Consider the following 17,101-nt stretch of genomic DNA (forward strand, 5'->3'; position numbering starts at 1 on the left):
GCTCTTTCCGATAAGGCTCAACAACACGACCGACATCTCTCACCGATCCACTCTGCCTCGCAAGCACACTCCCTGGTGCACCGCAAGCCTTCGCTGTGCCGCGCCTTCCCCCACGTCAAGACCCGCTGCACTCGACGTCCCTGCGCAGCCTGGTTTCGCGGAATGACTTCGCTTTTGGTGAGCGACTTCGGTGGGAACCACTTTCACACCAACATGTTTGGCGGCGGCAGCACGCATCAGTCACAAGAGTCTCCTGCCGGGCGTCACACTCCCGTACGGCCATCGCCGCCTTCGAGCACCAATGCGCCGCGCGTGGTAGCTCCGTCTGCTGATGTTCCCATGGCCGATTCGGCAGCCCCGCAGTCGAGCTCAACACCAGGCCAGCGATCGCAGCAGCAAAACAGCTCCGAGCCCAACACCACCGCACCCGCTGCCAAACAGGCAGCACCGACGCCCCCCAGTCCGCACTTTCGTCCCCACTCACAACAGCCGACCCCGTCGGGCGTAGACCCCGCCTTCACAAACACCCGAACCGTTCCCCCGTCAGGTCCAGCACAGTCCTTGCGATCGCCCGAAGCCTCTCCTACCAAGATAAAAGTAAAGAGTCTGTCGCATATCCAGAGCTTCGCCATCGATGAGTCCAGTCCCTTTTCCCAGTCGCGCTCGCTTGCACGGCGGCAGCGACGAGACCCTGCAGACGTCGGGCCTCAGTACGAGATCAGCGAGATGCCCGTGTCAGACATAATCGAAATGGTAGCTGGTTTGCTGACCAAGATCACGACTACCAACGATCGGCAGCACGACCATCTGCACCGCCAAATCCCGCCATCAGAGGGCACCTCAGGGTTGAGCCAACAGACAACCAGCGTCTTGGCCTTTCATGGAAAGAACGTCCCTAGTATTTCTATCCTCAGCTATCTGAGTAGAATTCACAAATACTGCCCAACCACCTATGAGGTCTTCCTGAGTTTACTCGTCTACTTCGACAGGATGACAGAGAGGGTAAATGCTGGCCCTATGTCTGGTCTTCGCAAGGCTAATCAACAGTCTGTGGAACAATCAAAGTCTGCAATGTCAGCGGCTTCGACTCCGGCAGATAGCACACGACCTGCATCAGCTTCCGCTCAGGCGGCCACGCCTCCTCCGTCGGGCTCCCTAGGCAAGCCCTCGCAAACACCACGCGAGGGCCCTCAGCCGCCTTCACCACCTCAGCAAGATCTCGACGTGGACGCACTGAACCTCTCACACTTTTTCGTTGTCGACAGTTTCAACATACATCGTCTCGTCATAGCCGGTGTTACGTGCGCCAGCAAATTCTTCTCTGACGTCTTCTACACAAACTCGAGATATGCCAAGGTTTGTACTCGGCGATACAAAATATGTAAACGTTTGCTAACAACATCAAGGTCGGCGGTCTACCGTTAGTTGAGTTGAACCACTTAGAGCTGCAATTCCTGTTATTGAACGACTTTCGCCTCGCTGTACCCTTGGAAGAGATGGAGGCGTACGGAACAATGCTGGTCGAGTTCTACGCACGTGAAGTTGCTGAGCAGCACGAACGGGAAAACGGTGTGAAACAGTGATACAGCAATCGACTTGTACAGAGTACTTGCCACGGTTTGCTTCCATCAGATAAGGTGACACAACAGGAGGCGGCAGAGGAAGCATTGCGGGTCCATGCCGAATAAGCAGGGAGACCCTTTACGTCGAGTTAGAGAGGCCAGAGGATACCACTTTTGCGCGAACCATACTCCGTGTATGGACTGTATATGTTACGGCATATTTTGAACAGCCAGAATCTTTGCATTCTGAACTAATTTGAAAGGGAAGACATCATCCCGGAGCCCAGGAGACGACTTTGTTCAGCTTGGGTCAGCATGCGAGCGAGTGTTCTTCCTTAGGTGTGCGTAGATTTGGGATACCAACTGTTTGTCTTTATTTCAAGAGAGATTGATGACATTACGCCAGAGTCTCATTGTTCTGAGCTTCGTTTACCCTGCCTTCTGTATTCTTGTTTTGATACCTTTTCTGAACCATTAGGGTGGCGTTTATAGAGGTGCAATCCCAGAAATTCGCTTTGATGCTACCTGTTGATAACTCGATAAGCTTGATCGCTGTGTTCTTGCTTCTGACCCAAGAAGTGAAAGTGCAAGGAAGATGATAATCATTAAACAAGCAAGTCTACGAACTGCGGATGAAGTAGCAAAGTACATGTGGAAAGTAAAGCGCCCAAAGTCTCGGGAGAAGCATTCAGCCCCTCCATTCTAGATCTCCTAACCCTCACATCCTAGACCAGGATCCAGCATAACACGATCCACGCGCGCAACCCCTGGACGCAGATTACATGCAGAACCGACCGGATCACATGTGGTCATGACACATGGCCCTTGTTCCCTGTCTTTGCATCTAGCGCATCAGCCCGTGTTTATATAAGCCAGGGGTAAAAGTCGGAAAACGATGCATCCAGCGCATCCAGCCACAACAGTAACTCACCCAAACACTGTTTGGAGGCCAGACACACTCGGGCAAAAATGCACATACCGTAGGGCGAACACTCAACCTCGATTTATTCTGACGCACTGAACACAGGTACGACAGCATGACACGTGGGGTGGTGCGGGATGTGGACTAGGACCCTTAATATCGGTGATAACATAGCCACCTGGGTGGGGATCTCTTTTTCCCTAGTTCTGTCTAGTTCAGATTTCTTTTGAAGGGGGAGTGTTGGATGTGTGTTTTCCACAGCACTCTTTAACGCGCTTTCTCGGTTCCAGTGCTTTTGTCCTCTGCGGTTCGGATTTGCTCGGGTTCGGGCTAGGGTCACTGTCGTTATTGTTCTTGCTTGCTTGCGGCGTGTCGTTTGTGCAATTTTTGCGATGCAGCGTTCCTCCTCCGTATCGTCATCGTCGTCGTCCTCGTATTCGTCCTCACTATCGATAACATCATTCGTTCAATATGCTTTCCTCGCCGCACTAGCATATATACTCGCTGGTGCGCCTTTGTCGACATTGCTTGTCTCACGTACGAATGGCGATTCAGCGTTGTCAGGCAGTAGTAGCCTTGGTGCGGAAAAAGGTGTTGATACAATATCCAAGTTGGAAAATCTGGTTATTCCAGAGAAGAACTTGAGTTGCGCGGCGCATGCATACAAAGGAGTTTATGTCCTGAGCAGGGAGCCATTGGTGGTGTACATTGAGGGGTTCATTGGTGAAGAGGAAGCAAAAGAAGTTGTGGCATTGAGGTATGTAAGTTTGGTACCTTGTTCTAGTCTTTGCATATGGACAGAAATATATCGCTCACACGAATCTTCCTGAGTTCGTGGAGTAGCATGTCCTGTCTTGGCCAAGTATAAACAACATAGCGTGTTTCCTCTTGCGTCTTTGTCTTTCCCTGAGACTAACAAAGCCCACTACAGTAACCCGCATTTCACACCCTCAACCGTATGGACCTCCGGCACTGAGTCCCTCAATCCGTCAATCCGTAACTCGGAAAAAGCTCCCCTACCCCGCAGCCAAACAGTGAAGTGTATTGAAGAGCGCGCTCGCGTTTTTCAAGGCTGGCGACCCTACACTTTCATTGAGAAACTATGGAGCCAGAGATATGGCGTTGGAGGCCACTACACATACCACTACGACTGGAGTACCGCGACTAAGAAGAGTGGACGCGTCAGTTCTTTTATGGTGTATTTGGAAGCGAATTGCACGGGTGGTGGAACACACTTTCCGCGTTTAGAGAGGCCTAAAGATGGGAGTTGGTGTCAATTTATTGAGTGTGGTGACGGTGCTTCTTCGACAGATGCAGATCTCTCGGCGAATACTGTGGAAGACGGACGGCCCAAGGAAGATCTAAGCAAGGGGGTCATCTTCAAGCCTATTGCTGGGAATGCGGTGTTCTGGGAGAACATGCGGGGAGACGGGAGTGGGTATGCGGAGAGCTGGCATGCGGGTTTACCTGTTACAAAGGGCGTTAAGATCGGACTCAATATATGGAGTTGGCTAGCTCAGGGGTATGTGCCGGTGGAAGAAGAGTCTTGAGGAGACGGGAAAAGGATGAAGGAATCATAGAAGAAAAAGGCAGACCTAGAGGAAAACCTACGCAGGGATTAAATGTGGCTCCAGAGAAAAGAAGGGGCAAGTAGTATTGGAACATGGCGGAAGAACTTTATGAACGTCCATTCGAGTACACAATGACGCCACACATATTTGGCATGTTACGCAGCCAATGCATACGCTTTATAGTACCGTGTCAAGTCCACACATGAGCAGCCTTGAGGACCGCAGAACTAGTGAGATAAGGAGAAAGACGGCTCATGTTCAATCTGGAATCAACAATCATTTCGTGTTCTCATCCTAAATACTTCTCCTACAACTTCAGCCCCCTCGATCCCTCCACGTCAACAACGACGACCTGCTCGATATGCCCCGCACTCTGACCAAATGAGAATTCATACTGTCCTCGATCGACAGTCCACTTCCCCTTCGCCTCATCGAAGTAAGCAAAATCCTTGTTCGCACACTCAAGCTGCACAATGGCTTGCGTGCGAGGTTCCAAGTAAACCTTCTTAAAAGCTGCCAATGTTTTGACAGGATGCTCAGCCGATCGATCTTTCCTGCCGACATATACTTGGACAACCGTAGCTCCAGCGACATCCCCTATGTTCGTGACCTCGACGTTAGGCGCAAATTGATCAGGCGTCGATTGAGGCACACGTGCATCAGTGAGAACAAAGGTCGTGTAAGACAGGCCGAAACCAAAAGGAAAGTGGATTTTGTCTGCGGCGATGCGGTCATAGTGCCTGTAGCCTACAAAAATACCCTCTTCGTACCTGACAGTGAGCTGTCCCTTGTCGTCCCGAGTGCCAGGGAAGTTACCGTGTGCCGGCGCGTCTTCGATGCGTTTGGGCCAAGAGATTGGAAGGTGACCGGAGGGATTCACGGTGCCAGATATGATATCTGCGATGGCATTACCGGCTTCTTGGCCAGGGAACCATGCTTGTATCAAAGCGCAAACCTTGTTTAACCAGGGTAGGGCAACGGCCACACCCGTTGAATTTACGACAATGGTCTTCGAGTTGACTGACGCGACTGTTTCTACGAGCTTGTCTTGTGAGCCTTCGCGTGGTAGGTTGAAGCCAACTTGATCCTGGCCTTCGGTTTCCCATACAGGTGTGTGTCCTGTGAAGACGATGGCGATGTCACATTCTTTTGCGAGGTCCTTCGCTTCTGCGGCCATGTCTAGGTCGTGCTCTTCCTCATACATGAATCCCAGTCTGAAACCTGGAAGACCCGAGAGGATGCCTTCATCTGACTCGCCGGCGGGTGGCTTCGAATGAACCTGGATCTTGTATGACTCGCCCTTGGTGAACGGCACACGAAACTCTTTCTCGGGGTTTCCGCCGAAGAGGAAGCCCATCGGGTCCGGAGAGTTGTGCTTCTGTTCATATACGACTTTGTCGTTAACGTGTACGACTGTGGGACCGATACCTGAGCAACCCAAATAATGCGAGCCAGACTCACGGGGCGTAAAGGTAGTGGTAAATCTAACCTCACTGTCTTTGGCGTTTTGCTCGAGCAGAGGTGTAAAAGCGGCTTCCTTATTGCCGTGCTTTGTCTTAATGGGCTTACTGGTGTTGCCCTTGTTGAATAGTTCCATGGTCCAGCCATCTTTCCCCTCGGAGTCTTTGCAGCCCTTCGATAGAGGAGGGATGAGACGATATGTAGCTGCACCTTTTGCGAACCTGAATTCTACATCGTCGCCGTAGGCAGCCTTAAGGCCCTCCTCAGGAGTGATGCGATAGTGGGCATTCAAAGAAGCACTTCCACCACCATGGATAAGAGCCTCCTTTGCTAGGCCAAACAGACCAATTGTCTTACCCTTGATCTCCTCTCTCTTGAGTGGCAGGACACCGTCGTTTTTCAAGAGGGTGATGCCCTGTCCTGCCACATCTCGAATAAGTTTACTGTGCTTTGGATCGACAATAGATTGCTCAGGTGGGATTTCCGGGTTCTCGAAACCACCGACTTGTTCGATAAGCCTCAGCACATTTCTCGCTCTTTCAGTGATGGTGGCTTCGGTGACATGTCCCTTCTTCACAGCCTCGAGGACAGTATCAGCACTGCGCCACCTAGTCGGTCCAGGCATTTCCAGATCCAGTCCAGCGTTCAATGAGTCGGCCGTAGAGTTGACACCACCCCAGTCACTCATAACGAGCCCGTCCCAGCCCCATTCGCCGCGTAAGACCTGCTTAAGAAGGAATTCATTCGAATCTGCGTGTGTTCCGTTGACCTTGTTGTACGCTGTCATAACGGCGAGGGGACTGGCCTCCTTGATGGTGATCTCAAAAGGCTTCATATAAATCTCTCTCAGCGCACGCTCAGAGACGATCTCATTGACCTTTAGGCGGTCCGTTTCCTGCTCGTTAGCTGCGAAGTGCTTGATAGTGGCCGCGATGCCTTTCTCTTGCAGCCCGTTTACAACGTTAGCGGCCATCTTGCCAGCAAGATACGGGTCTTCTGAGAAAGATTCGAAGTTACGGCCACCAAGAGGATGTCTATGGTTGCACATAGTAGGTGCAAGACTGGCGCTTTGTCAGCATGCGTCGTGTGTGTATATTGATATCGGCAGACTTGCAGCACTCGAGCACTCTTGGTCTTGGTCTCCTCTGCCAAAGCATGACCTATGCGCTTTGCGTTTGCAGGATCCCATGTCGCGGCTGAACATACTGCTGCAGGAAAACATGCAGCTCGTGTGCCTCCTGTGAATACTTCACCTCGGGCACCGTTGGGTCCATCAGACGTCTATTTTACTATGTCAGTAGCTGTAAAGTATGGTAGATGGTACGATCGCAGGTCCTACCTTAATGGCGGGGACACCCTTATCCGGTATAGGTACTGTCTCCCAAAAGTCCTTTCCAGCAAGGAGTGATATCTTCTCCTCTAGTGTCAAGGACTGGAGGACAGTTTCAACCTTCGCACTCATGTTTGCGTTAACGCGGGGCAGAAGAATGATCGCTCAAAAATCCAAAGAAGTGGTGAGATGGCTCACACCCTATCGTCTATTCTGCCGTAGTAATAGATGTACTCAACAAAAAGAATAGGTAATCGAAAGGGTATCAGCGCTCTATGCCACAACCGAAGGTGCACAATCCGTCACTATATGTACCCCAAGGTCTTCCGCTCTTCCCCATTCCCATTCGGCAACACTGACCGTGTCTCCGGCAGGCACACCATTGTCGTGCCCATCGGTACATCGCAAGACGCTTGTGTGGAGAAGCAGAAGTGCGCATCATTGGCGCAATGCAGGATCTACCGTAGTGGCACTCGTAAGCGTGCCGAGGTTTTGCCATGCGGACTGCCTGATTGAGGTCTGATTCGTAGCCTGCGGTGCGAAGCGGCTTGGAGATTCGCCGAGGTTTAGCCTCTCGGGATGCAAGTCGCTTACCGACTCGAGGTCAGATGATATGGGTACGCGCAATACGAACGGGCTGCATGTTGAATTGGGAAAACCACGAGAGACGGAAATATGGCAGACGGGTTGCTCATGTTGCTGCTGGTGGATTTAGTCATGTTCGGATGCGGCAACCTCCCGAGGCTCAGACGGCATTCATAGTGGGACCCACGTGTCTTGGCTGGCAGGCAGGTGAACATTTGAAAAACCATACGTCATGTTGTGTACCCGAAAGAATTGCGATCTCTAAAGCTTCGAATTATCTTTCTTTGGCATCCTTAGATTTCAGCTTTTCCAGGCGTCGCTCCATTCTTGTACATATTACAATTTCCAGCACACGGCATGGCTGCATCATCGAAAAAGCCCGGAGAAGTCGAACCCACGACGAGCCGGCGGCATCCGCTGCAGCGTTTCGACTCACCATCTAAAGGATTTTCTGGCGCGTTGCACGTAAGTGACGAAGCAATACGTGTACGACCAGGAGTAGGCAAGGTCAGATGTTGACATGATTTGCATTGTAGGTCGCTGGTCTGATCAGCTTCTATAGTTCCTTCAAGTTGTATGTGCTGCTTCTATCAATTCCGTATACACTGCCAGCTAACATATATGAAGTCTAGTTGATAATCCCAATATCTTCGTATGTACCAAACTGCTACTCGTCCTAAATTGCACTTGAATCTCTATTTTTGTTATTCAATATCTGTTTCATATATGAAACAGCAAACTTCCCAACCCTATATCCACTCGTACATTGCTTAGCCATGCAGCTCAAGTCAACAGTCTAACGAATCGCCAGAACTTGTCTTTCGGCTGGCACCTCCAGTTTCTGACCATAATCGGCCTTTCCCTGTCTACAGTAACATTCATCTTCGGTCTTATCGCAGATCTCACCTCGACCGCCCTCTCAAAATCTCCTTCTCTAAATTCAGATCCACCCGCGATAGCTCTTTCTGAGCACCTCTTCCGGTTGAAGAACTACCTGGCCTTGGTAGCAGCGCCGATCGAAGTCACTATCAGCGTACTATACTGGACCTTGAAAGCCATTGACGGGAAACTTCTGGTGCCTCCGGATCTACCACTACCACCAGCCATCTACGATCTGGGCTTCCATCTTGTCCCCGCTGTCGTCCTGACGCTCGATTATGTCCTCCTCTCCCCACCATGGCCCACAACGCCTATGAACGAATCTGCGCCAATGATCACTTTAGCCCTTTCTACCGTTGTCGCTTTCACTTATTGGATTTGGATTGTAAGAATTCCGCCCCTCTCCCCCATAGAACACTCAGCTCACCATATCTCCCAACTAGGAAATTTGCTTCTCCCAGAATGGCTTCTACCCCTACCCCATCTTTGCGATACTTACGACAAACCAAAGAATCGGTTTGTTTGTTGTAAGCGGGGTGATTATGTGGGTCGTAGGCGGATTGTTGAGAGTGTTGTATGCGAAGATAAACGGGTATGAGAGTGTGGAGCACTTGGAGAAGGTGCGACGGAACAAAGTCATGGGGGGTAGTGGGAAGTGGGAGTAAAAGAGGGGAAAATGTCCAGAATGATTTGTGAGAAGGCGAGTAGATGAAACTATTGAGGATGTTGCGATGCCGCAGTAACATTGAAGTGGGGGGCACATGTGAGCTGGGCAGAAAGTAAAGGACTACGTGTGTATATGAGACCGAGATAGTACAAACGCGGATCGGATGTCTATACCGTGCAGTTCATACGGATGTAGCAGATAGCACATTTGCTTCTATCACAGCTCTTGTATTATTATGTAAACGAACAACCAGCGATACTGTACATGACCACCAGCTTCTCACCAGCAAGCCCATGTTTGCGATGAAAGTTTACAGTAGAGTGAGGCATAGAAATGGAAAAGAACATGCCTGAGTATCTGTCCAGCGATCCCGTAGCGTGTCTCTCAAAGGAAATCATACTACATTATACCGTATGTCGATAGTCATCGCGGTGTAAATTATGTAACGCCATGTAGGAATCGAACACCAAAACGCAACGCATGAAGGTAAGTTGCACGCATAAGCCGGTAGATGGAACAAGTGTGAAAAGTGGGTATCCGTTGCGACATGATGACAGCGAGGGGTAAGTGTCGCATCGAGGAGTTCAAGGGTAGCTCGGCATAAGTAATAAGCACTCAGCTCGTAGATGGCGAAGGCGGCGCTGTAATCGTGCGTTGGTCATCATCATCCTGATCATGTTGGTGATAGGCGCTTGTGGTGTTGTAGAGATGGCTAGTGTACTGGAAGGCCTGCTGATCAGGACCAATGCCATAGGAGTAGGTGGGATACTGGTAGCCATTGCTTTGTTGCCCATCAAAGTTGCTGTAACCTGTCTGATGGAACGGGGGTAGAATGTTCTCCTTGTTCTCGTACTGAAAAGGATCGTTGAAGGATTTGTAGGAAGTGAACACAGGTGCTGGGGAGGGAGATGCTTGATGTGTGAATCCAGACGTGAGATAATTCATGCTGCTGGGTTGCGAGAACGGAACATCATCATTGTCTTGAAAGACTTCGAACCGCTTCCGCTTGGGAGCATAATTATTGTGACTGTGGTGATACCCAGACGGACCGCGGTCCTCGTCGTATTGATTACGACTGAGGAAGGGAAACACAGGTCGCTTGGATTGCCTGGTAGAGCGGCGAGTAGCATTGGCATCAAGATTGGCGAGTGCAGGCCGTCTGCGCACCGGTTGGGGACTCTCAGCTTTTATCTCAGTCTCATCGTCTTCGTCAGACTCAGAGCATGAAATTCTGCGTTGGCGTTTGAAAGTGCCCAATGGGGTGAAGATGAGCTCAGTAGCCTCAACTTCTTGAGAGTTGAGTTCCAGTTGTTCCACGACAGAGCTGTCCTTCTTCTGGTTCCTTTTACGACGCATCTCTGGGGTAGCAGAGTCGAAGATATCCATCCCAGGCCAGTACACCCCCTTGAGTTTGGTTGATTCACTGACGGCCGTTGGGTCCAGGACCTCGGCAGACTCGTCCTCGATAGCATATTTAGCTGCAGCGGTGTACCGGTATGGTCGCCGCCTCTCGCTCGGGTCTGAGTATTCACTAGACGTGTCGTAATCTTGATTGGTGTAGCTACGGGAGCTGGCGCGTGACTCTGTAGGCCAATATTGCATATGAGGCGCGAAGGTATTGCGGTTGCGGAGGACCGGTCCATTAGCCTGGGGCGTCGGCGAAGGTGAATGCTCCAGTTTGATCATGGCATGCTGCTGCCCTGATAGACGCGGATCAAGGAGGTTGCTTGCGGCAGCACGACGTACGGGGCGTGGCACTGGGGCTTCAATCTTGAGTGGAGGCGTGGGTACGGGTCGGGCTACATCGTGTGCGGTCAGTAACAGTCTCAAGTATCATGGGATGTAGGTGAGATACATACAAGTGGTCCTCGCACGAGTGCGACGTTTGTCCTTTTGATTCATCCGCTCCGACATCAGCTCCTCGACAGCCCATTCGGCATACCACTGGTCGTACGTCTCAACGAGGCGGCGAGATGCTTCCTCGTGGGTGGACCGGACTTTGACCTTGTAGTAATTGGACAAGTGACCTTTGCTGGCAATATGAGTGAGTAGATGTGAAACATCGCTGAAGCTGGGCTTTTTGGGGCAAATATTGCAGTGAAGCGGAATGCTGGCCATGCCGGAGGCCTAAGGAGGCTGCAGTAGATGAAAGTGAGAGCCGTAGTGTGGACCCGGCGCTGGTAAGGAGCGTAAGTGAAACAAGCACAAGAGCAGCACAGCAGTGAAGGCAAGGAGCGTTGCAAAAGGAGCGGGTTGATGAGGTGAAGTGGCGGTGGGAGAGGTGCTCATAAGAGACCTGGTACAGAGATGGCTGCCGGTCACTGCGGTAGCTCCTAGCCCATTTCCGGAGTAGATGAGAGGAAAGCAGGAGACAGACGCCAGCACTCGTAATGAAGGAGAGGGGAAGGTGCAGTATTGAAGTAAATGGCGTTCAGCAAGGATGGGTTTGTCGGTGGTGTTCTAGTAGGCAGAGCACGTGGAGAAGCTCGGCCCTAACGAAAGAGGAAGCCACCCTCACTTTCCTCCCACTCTGTGTCTCAACGCCTATGGCAGAAACGCGAGGTATTAGATAGCGGGAGGATGAGAACCGATGAATGAATATTACGTGGGTATGCAAAGAGATATTGGTTAGGAACGTATGTGAATGCAGGCGGGCACCCACCTTACCACCCACGTGTGATTTGACTAGTAGTGGTATCTCACTTGAACATCTACTTACCTAAGCATCTACGAGTGACGGATCGAGGCATGCAGCTGTGAGCAGTCAGTACGCATGATGAACTGGGAGAGTAATGATCACATACTACACAGGGTCTACCTCTTCGAGACCTGGGTATTTCAACAGACTGAGACCAGCAATGCCAAACACGGTATGGAAGACATCAACCATGTCACCAGGTCGGTCTGCGAGGCCACCAAGTTCCGGATCCTGGGATGGTTAGACAGCGATAGATTTGAGGACAAGATAGCACCGACCTGGCACTGCAGGATGAAGTTTGTCAACTTCTGGCCGTCTATCCAATGCAGCTTGTCTAGCATGGCCATGCTGCTCATGACCCACCAGCTGTAGCATACATCCTCCTTCTTCTCCGGGCGGCCGTTGAGGCCTCCGTTCTTGAGTTGTCGTTCGCTTAACCAGGCGCCCAACTTTTCTTGGTTGACAAGGTCAAGTCTCCCCGCGATGGTCAAAGCGCCGACACACGTAAACACCTGACCCGAGTGTGACTCGGCACCCGGGCTGGTGCCGTATCCGCCATCAAAGTTGGCACACGAGTCGACGTATTGAGCAGCCTTTTCGACGTCGACTAGCTCAAGCAAGCCCATCAGAGACAGAGCATTGAGTGCGCCGTAGAGAAAGCGCGTGTCCTGCTCTCCCCACTCGTCACCTGCAAAAGTGCCAGTCTCGCGATGTTGCAAATCGGCGATGACTGCTACTATAAGTACACTATCATGATACATAGATGTACAGATGACTTACACTTTCCGATTTTGAGCCGACCACCGGGGATGCGATCTTCAAGGTCACCGAAAGCGTCAAGCGTCGCGAGTATCTGCACGCCACTAACGGTGTAGAGCATATGGGCATCATGGCCCGGGGCAGCACCGAGACCGCCATTATCATGCATACATGAGAAGACAAAGTCGAGGATAGTGGTGCGCGGGAGAGCATCTGGGTGTCCCAAGAGATGCAGCGCCGTCAGTCCCCAGTAGAGGCCGTTGAGACGCAGATGTTCGGTGAGCCAGTACTCGAGCTCATCTTTGCGCTGGAGCGGGTCAGCGCGGGATTGGATGGCCGGGTGCTTGCGCGGCCAGGCAGAGCAGAGATAGGCTACGCACAGTGTCGAGGCTCTGGATATAGCGGACGTGCTTGTCGACGAAGAGGTGCATCTCGTCGGGCATGCTGGCCATGCCGGCAGCACGCCCGGGCCCAGAAACAAGAGACATGTCAGACAGTCAGATGGGGGTGGTGTTGGTGGGAGCTGGAGGCACGGGAGGGTCTAGTTGTGGTTGCAGGCATGGCGCCGACAGGGGTGGGGCCTGACGCACATTGAGCGAGGGTCTGAATTTGAAACGAGACTTGGCAGACGATCCACGGCTGTACGAAGCATAGCATGTAGCACTTGACAGCCGCCGGGCGCGACAGCCTCGCACACGACGATGCTGCGCAGCGGGCGAGGCAAGTGGTAATGCAGCACCAGCACCGCCAGAAGCCTGCCTTCACCGCCAGACGTGCACTACGCCCGCTGTGGACACCCGTTTGCGCACGATAGTCGATAGCGCCCATGGGCCGAATTTGGGGGGTAGGGGTTTTAGCAGCGTCGCTCCCTCGTACCTGGGGCCGTGCGCGCTGCTGAAGTCGTTGCCGCCATCCTCTCGCAGCCCTTGGTGCCCTTTGCTCGCAGCATTGCAGAGCCTGTGCCTCTTGGGCCAGCCATCATCCCCCCCGCCCACCACCACCATCGACCAGGAGACACGTGAATTGTGTCCTTTTGCTGACCAAGGCGCCGCCCACCGCCCTCGCTCTGCAACGGCCGGCCAAGCCCAGCTCCACTCGCTCCTAGACCTCCAGGGCGGTCTCCAGTTCCCTCTCCCGCGCCCAGAAATAGTCGTCGTTCGTGACTTGTTTGTGAAGTGGGTAAGTAATGCCCGACGACAGCACTGCGACACCCACACACCTGCTTGCACTCGTGCCCGCCTCCCCCCAGCTTGTACCACCGTCAACACTCGCCATAGCGCCGCCCGGCCCCTTTCACGTTCCGCAGCACTTGCTGACCATATCCCAGGCGTTGCATGACCGCCTCATTGCCCGCGATCCAGATACTCGATATCCGAAAGCGAGCACGTCTGGTCGACCGTCGTCACATCTCCGCCCCCGACTCTGGTTGCACGCGCTCGGCATCGTCCATCCCTCCGGGTTCCTGCATGGGAGCAACGTCCTGCCGTCGGTGACATAGACCCAACACTCGCAGTCGACGCATCGAGGCACGCCTACAGAGAGCGCTGACCAGACTCTGACGGTTCGTACTACCCCGCGCGCTTCCCAATACCTCCTTCACCTGCTATCATTCACCCCTCTTCGCCGCCATGAATGAGCCTGCTGCTGACCGCCACGAAACTTAGGCTCGTTGACCGCGCAACCACCCATGTGCCACGTCCACTGAACCTTCCCTCACTATCCCTACCCTACACGCGCCGCATCGTCCGTTCCAACTTTCGCTCGATTGCCTGCACATTGTCGCGTTTGTCCCAGAAACACTCACCGAGATAGTGCGCTCTTCGATTTGCAAGCTTGGCAGCAGCCCTTGCTTTTTAAGGGAGTTGTGCTAAGGAGTCAGTAGCCCTAGGAGCTTCCAAAGAAAACAATACGAAAGATGCCAAAATCTTCAACACTGTCGTTGGCTATGCGGGGCAAGCCCAAGGATAATGCCAACAACACACCCATGAGTCCAAAAAGCCCGAGGTCACCAGAGATGCCTGAGGATCTCGATTTTGCGACACCGAATGCCGCGTTTCACAACATGCCACAGTCACCCGCCTCTCCGAAACCTCGCAAAGACTCCAAGAGCATCTTCTCCAATTTCAGTGCCAACAAGTCGTCATCACGCCTCAACAGCCAGGGCAACTCGACACGCCAGCTTCCTGAAAACCAACACTCGCCCAGCCTATACTCTAATGGGCGCAGCGGTGCGTCCACACCAGACCTCGGCCGTCCTGTGCGCACCCCCAACTCCGACGGTATGGTTATGCCAGCTCAGGCAAATCTCCCCTCGCTAATTACCGCAGACAATCGCTCCGAAGTCGTACGCTTAGACCAACGGACAGGGTCAGGTAATTCCAACGACTCCTCCGATCCACACGCCGACTCCTCGAAACGCAACAACGTCAAACCGAAAAAGGGTATTCTGTCGCGATCCAAGTCCATCAAAGAAGGTGAGACTTCAGCGTCTCGCACAAAATTGAACAAAGCACCCCCAGGCCAACTTTCGCCGGACATTGCAGGTTCGTGGACGACCAACGGCGATGGTATGCCATTGAAGACGGCGCCAATGGATAAAGGTCAACCATGGCGAGGCATAGGCAAGCCACGGACACACTCGGCCGATCGTCAGGACGGATCCAAGCACATCCAACGGGATGCCGATTACGGTCAAAGAAGGGACAAGTCGGAACAGATCTCGTTAGCATCCAGCTCGTACAATGAAACGAAGGGACATGGTTTCATCTCAAAACTAGGTTCGGGGGCTCGCAATATGGGCGAGAAGATGGACTCGGCACGCAAGGGCGTATTTGGCAAACTGGGACGAAGCTCGAGCAATCACGAAAGCCAGACGCCCATATCGAACGAACCATATGTGTGCAAGATTATCCACAAGCCGTTGATTGAGCAGACGAGGCTGACAAGGATATCGACTCGTCTGGAACAGTCACGCGATAAGACTGAGTTCTGGATGCCAGCTCTGCCTTGGCGGTGCATAGAGTATGTTGTGCCTCGAACGGATCTGAGGACCAGGCTAACCATAAGCGTAGTTACCTGAACATGAGGGGTTGCGAAGAGGAAGGCTTGTATCGTGTTCCAGGATCAGCCCAACAGGTTCGGTATTATGAACGCAAATTCGATGAGGGTAAGATCGTCTTAATCGCTACTATGATACTTGCTCACCTAAGTCACAGACCGAGACATCGACTTGATCAGCGACCCCAACTTGAACGACCCAAACGTCATCGGCTCACTGTTCAAGAACTGGCTCCGACAACTGCCCGACGAGATCTTCCCAAAGGCAGTGCAGACCGCGATTCAACAAGAATGCCAGGGCGCCAAGACGACACCGCAAATGCTCAAGGATGAGCTCTCCAAGCTTCCCCCGTTTAATTACTACCTCTTATTCGCTATTACCTGCCATATCAGTCTGTTGCACTCCTGCTCTGAGTTCAACAAGATGAACTACAACAACCTATGCATCTGCTTCCAGCCAGCAATCAAGATTGACGCCTTTTGCTTCCAGTTCCTTATTCTGGATTGGCGAAACTGTTGGCAGGGTTGCTGGACGGAGAAAGACTTCTTGACGGACGAGATCAACTTCCTAAACGCTGTAGAAGTTGAGTCCCAGCAGCAACAGCAACAGCAGCAACATCAACAACTACAACAGCACACCTCCTCAAGGAATGGACCACCTCAAAGTGCTGGCAAGGGCAAAGGCAATAACTCGCCCCAAGTCCAGCCTTCAAAGAAGCCTGTTACGGCACGGAGTCAGTCTACGGACCACATTAAATCGTCCTCACGAGGACTTTCGTCGGAGAGAAGTGGACGCGCTACACCTCCGAACCCATCGCTGGTGTTGTCGGAACCCTCGAGTAACCCCGTGTTACGGATGCGGGGCGGCGGCGGCTATGGTGAGCGTGAGATTTCGCCTGAGCGAGTCATTTCGTCTTCAGACAGTCGTGATGGGGGCCATCATGCGCGGAGCACACCGCGTGCGCCGCCGTCGGTTAGCACCGAGGCGTCCTCAATCGACCTAGACGAGAACGCGACACCGACTCAAGCACAACATAGTCGCGGACCATCTGAATCGACGCAATTCCGACTAGACCTCCGGGATCCACCTGGCTCCCCATTCAACATTAAGTTCTGACGAGATGGTTGAAAGTACAACGAGTTATATGCTTAGCGCATGTCTTTGAGGCAACGATAGAAGAAGGGTTGGATTTGACCGCTTGATTTTCGCATGTTCGATTCGTCCCGTGTGGGCTGCCACGAGGTCGCGATACCCGTCCTTTGACCCCTCTGAGTTTGTGGCAGCAGTATTGCCCGATAATTGTTTAGTAGCCAGCGCTGGAGTTTGGACCGCGTATTGCTTAGCTGCTTATTTATTCCTGCATCATGTTGCATAAAGGCGTTGGAGAGTGGGCTGGGAAGAAGTAGCATTTGAGCGGGGTCATATGTACCATATGTGGATATCGTCGCATGGCAGAGCGCTGTTTCCATGGCAGTTTCAACGTATTCAACAATTTCCCTCGCAGTGCTCGTACCAACTGCTTCGAGTTGGGACCGAAAGCCTAGCCCCCGCGCTATTGGAGAACTTGCACCCAGGAACGGGGCGCGGACTGGGGTTAGAGCTTGGGGCA

At 52.5% G+C, this 17,101-nt stretch overlaps 7 protein-coding genes across 7 annotated transcripts; 4 read left to right on the plus strand and 3 right to left on the minus strand.

Moving 5' to 3' along the window:
* Window positions 1-213: 213 nt before the first annotated feature.
* On the plus strand, window positions 214-1,583 carry GT037_007695 (cyclin-domain-containing protein; the record flags this gene model as incomplete). The annotated part of the gene is made up of 2 exons (XM_038932742.1): window positions 214-1,356; window positions 1,407-1,583. The coding sequence occupies 2 exons, from the start codon at window positions 214-216 to the stop codon at window positions 1,581-1,583; spliced, it is 1,320 nt and encodes a 439-aa protein (XP_038784243.1).
* Window positions 1,584-2,876: 1,293 nt separating this feature from the next.
* Window positions 2,877-4,034, plus strand: GT037_007696 (uncharacterized protein; the record flags this gene model as incomplete). Its single annotated transcript, XM_038932743.1, has 2 exons — window positions 2,877-3,241; window positions 3,416-4,034. The coding sequence occupies 2 exons, from the start codon at window positions 2,877-2,879 to the stop codon at window positions 4,032-4,034; spliced, it is 984 nt and encodes a 327-aa protein (XP_038784244.1).
* A 328-nt stretch (window positions 4,035-4,362) lies between these two features.
* GT037_007697 (glycoside hydrolase family 3 protein) lies at window positions 4,363-6,978 on the minus strand (the record flags this gene model as incomplete). The annotated part of the gene is made up of 4 exons (XM_038932744.1): window positions 4,363-6,577; window positions 6,627-6,676; window positions 6,723-6,797; window positions 6,856-6,978. 4 exons carry the CDS (start codon window positions 6,976-6,978, stop codon window positions 4,363-4,365), a joined length of 2,463 nt encoding a protein of 820 aa, XP_038784245.1.
* An 810-nt stretch (window positions 6,979-7,788) lies between these two features.
* GT037_007698 (uncharacterized protein) lies at window positions 7,789-8,975 on the plus strand (the record flags this gene model as incomplete). The annotated part of the gene is made up of 5 exons (XM_038932745.1): window positions 7,789-7,896; window positions 7,968-8,005; window positions 8,059-8,083; window positions 8,243-8,695; window positions 8,754-8,975. 5 exons carry the CDS (start codon window positions 7,789-7,791, stop codon window positions 8,973-8,975), a joined length of 846 nt encoding a protein of 281 aa, XP_038784246.1.
* Window positions 8,976-9,592: 617 nt separating this feature from the next.
* On the minus strand, window positions 9,593-12,922 carry GT037_007699 (uncharacterized protein; the record flags this gene model as incomplete). The annotated part of the gene is made up of 8 exons (XM_038932746.1): window positions 9,593-10,776; window positions 10,837-11,104; window positions 11,496-11,521; window positions 11,697-11,731; window positions 11,782-11,906; window positions 11,954-12,405; window positions 12,456-12,741; window positions 12,815-12,922. 8 exons carry the CDS (start codon window positions 12,920-12,922, stop codon window positions 9,593-9,595), a joined length of 2,484 nt encoding a protein of 827 aa, XP_038784247.1.
* Window positions 12,923-14,349: 1,427 nt separating this feature from the next.
* GT037_007700 (glycoside hydrolase family 13 protein) lies at window positions 14,350-16,608 on the plus strand (the record flags this gene model as incomplete). The annotated part of the gene is made up of 4 exons (XM_038932747.1): window positions 14,350-14,713; window positions 14,762-15,455; window positions 15,506-15,600; window positions 15,650-16,608. The coding sequence occupies 4 exons, from the start codon at window positions 14,350-14,352 to the stop codon at window positions 16,606-16,608; spliced, it is 2,112 nt and encodes a 703-aa protein (XP_038784248.1).
* A 32-nt stretch (window positions 16,609-16,640) lies between these two features.
* On the minus strand, window positions 16,641-16,961 carry GT037_007701 (uncharacterized protein; the record flags this gene model as incomplete). Its single annotated transcript, XM_038932748.1, has 1 exon — window positions 16,641-16,961. One exon carries the CDS (start codon window positions 16,959-16,961, stop codon window positions 16,641-16,643), a length of 321 nt encoding a protein of 106 aa, XP_038784249.1.
* Window positions 16,962-17,101: the final 140 nt, after the last annotated feature.

This window comes from Alternaria burnsii, assembly GCF_013036055.1.
Source record: "Alternaria burnsii strain CBS107.38 chromosome Unknown 693, whole genome shotgun sequence".
Taxonomy (NCBI): domain Eukaryota; kingdom Fungi; phylum Ascomycota; class Dothideomycetes; order Pleosporales; family Pleosporaceae; genus Alternaria; species Alternaria burnsii.